At 35.5% G+C, this 2,510-nt stretch overlaps 1 protein-coding gene across 1 annotated transcript; it reads right to left on the bottom strand.

The window, feature by feature from the left end:
* On the bottom strand, positions 1-1,658 carry LOC129288859 (NADPH-dependent aldehyde reductase-like protein, chloroplastic). The gene is made up of 2 exons (XM_054925664.1): positions 1,146-1,658; positions 1-546 (listed from the first exon to the last, which is right to left on the bottom strand). Exons 1-2 carry the CDS (start codon positions 1,565-1,567, stop codon positions 138-140), a joined length of 831 nt encoding a protein of 276 aa, XP_054781639.1. The 5' UTR covers positions 1,568-1,658; the 3' UTR covers positions 1-137.
* Positions 1,659-2,510: the final 852 nt, after the last annotated feature.

Here is a 2,510-nt window from a genome sequence, read left to right as displayed (position 1 = left end):
TACCTTAAATTATTTATATTATATTAGTGAAATATATAAATTTAATTTTCTTTTAATTATCGTACATGTTTTGTCATATCACCCCTCTAATAAATTTTCTGGCCTGCGCCTGGTCTAATAGAAGATTGCTCATCAACCTAAACATAGCCACCATTAACACGAATTACCTGACCATTGATCCACTCACCGGCGTCAGTGGCCAAGAACCCCACCACAGGGGCTATATCCTTGGTCTCGCCGAGCCTGCCCAGGGGAGATATTTCAATAGCCGCCTTCACTTGTTCTTGAGTCTTCCCAGAGAAAAACATGTCTGTTGCAACAGGCCCAGGCGCAATACAGTTGGCCGTGATTCCCGTCCCCTTCAGCTCTTTTGCTAAAATCTTCACCACTGTCTCTACGGCTGCTTTGGATGCTGCGTACGCCCCATAACCTGGCATCAATGAACCCACCAGTGATGTTGATAACATTATAATTCGGCCTCCGCCCCCATGTTTCAAACGGTTTGCTGCCTCCTTACAGCACAGAAACGCCCCTCTTGTGTTCACACTGTGAAACAAACAGTCCACAATCCTTCAGCATGTATCAACCAGCATCATTTAATGATTTATACATGTCTATATATACAACGAAAACTACATATTCTGTTATTGTAATGTGCATGAATTACATATTATATGAGGAGATTACGCTATTTAATTTATGCTCTCTTGCTTTATATTCAAAACTGATATACAGGCCAACAGGATTGGAGATGGAAAATTGTCTCATTTGTATTCACAACTAATGAAAGGGGAGGTGAAAAGAAAACAAAATGCTAGGATGCTCTCGTAATATGATACTAGACCCACAAACCAATAATGTATCAACACTTCTCAATGCTATTCAGGGCTAAGTGCTAAAATTTTGAGATAAATTAGAAATTAAGTCCCATAACAAAAGTACCTTGAAAAGCATTTTCTTTTGTCCGTGAATGACTTACATTTCAGTTCTAACTTCTGATTCATGCCAACAATTTGGCAATGGACACTATTATATATTGTTGGAGTCATTACTTCAGTGAACGGTCGACGAATAATTAAAGACATCTCATGTTTTATTGCAATTTCACGAACTGAGGAGAAAGTAGAATGAGAAGAAAAGCGTGCCTGAAAATATGGTCGAAGTCCCCCAAGGAAATGTTGGCTATAGAGGAGTATTTGCTGTCAATAACTGCAGCCGAATTAACCAGGATATGAACCGGTGAGTTGAAGGCCTTTTCAGCCTCGTCGAATAGAGACTTCACCTGAGTCGGGTCAGAAACATCAGCCCTGATGACCGTGGCTCGTGGATTACCGCCACTGGAGGAAGATGAATTAATCTGAGCGGCAACTGATTCCGCAAGAGCCACGTTGGAGGTGCAATTGACGACGACTCTTGCACCGAGTGAAGCTAGATGAAGCGCAATCTCTCGACCAATCCCGCGGGACGAACCAGTAACAATCGCGACTCGTTCTTGAAGCGACCGAGTTTGAATTTCTTGGTTCAATTCAGTGCTGTCGGAACCCCTGCCTTGCGATGACAGAGCCATTTTGATCACTCTGCCGCTCACAGTAGATTTACTGGTTTAGGTTCTGACTCCGATTCAGTAGCCTTTCATGTTAAGATGTGAGTGTTCGCATAGCGTGAGAAAACGGATAACATCTGCGTTGGCCAATAAAAATGTAGATAGTGTTGCTAACCACGTTCGTATGGGGCGCAGACGAGCACCACCGTGCTCGGCGGTTGTGGTGCGTCGTTTCATGGTTTTTTTTCCCCCCTAAAACCACAAAGTTATTAGGATAAAATGGCCCACTAATAAAAAAAATTATACTCAAAAAATAATATAAATTAAATTTTTAAAAATTAAAAAGTATAGTCTATTTATGTTGACATATAAAAAATTTATTATTAATATATAAAGAATTTATTATTAAAAATTTAAAAATTTATATAAATTTATTATTGATATATAATAATATATTATTAACAGATATAATAAACTGGCCATAATATAAAATATAATAAATATTAAATGTTTGCTTAATTTGATTTTATAATATGAGTTATATCTAAAAAAACTTCAAGTTATTATTATAATAATAAATAAGTATAATAATAATAATAATATTATTATTGTTATATTAAATAACTAAATAGATTTAAATTGTTAAATTTGATCTTAATAGTTTAGAAATAAAATTTGATTTAAACAGTTTAACATTATATTAAAAGAATTAAAAAAATTGCTTGAGCAATTTAAAATAAAAGTTAAATTTAATAAAATGAGCTAGTTTGAATTCTCGTTATCAAAGTTGCCTGCATTCAATACCCAGCCCTGTCTCAAATAAGATATCCTCTAATAAATGGACACTTGTGCGCCATCAATAAAATTATAAAATTTTAAAAAAAATTACATATAGGTCTCATTAAGCAAACTTATTTATAAATATATCTTATGAAATTTAGAAATCACAACTAGATCCCTTGAGACC

Source organism: Prosopis cineraria, unplaced genomic scaffold (assembly GCF_029017545.1).
Source record: "Prosopis cineraria cultivar Desert tree isolate PC_DT_omini unplaced genomic scaffold, ASM2901754v1 PC1, whole genome shotgun sequence".
NCBI classification, from domain to species: domain Eukaryota; kingdom Viridiplantae; phylum Streptophyta; class Magnoliopsida; order Fabales; family Fabaceae; genus Prosopis; species Prosopis cineraria.
This window is presented reverse-complemented; position numbering and strand designations above follow the sequence as displayed.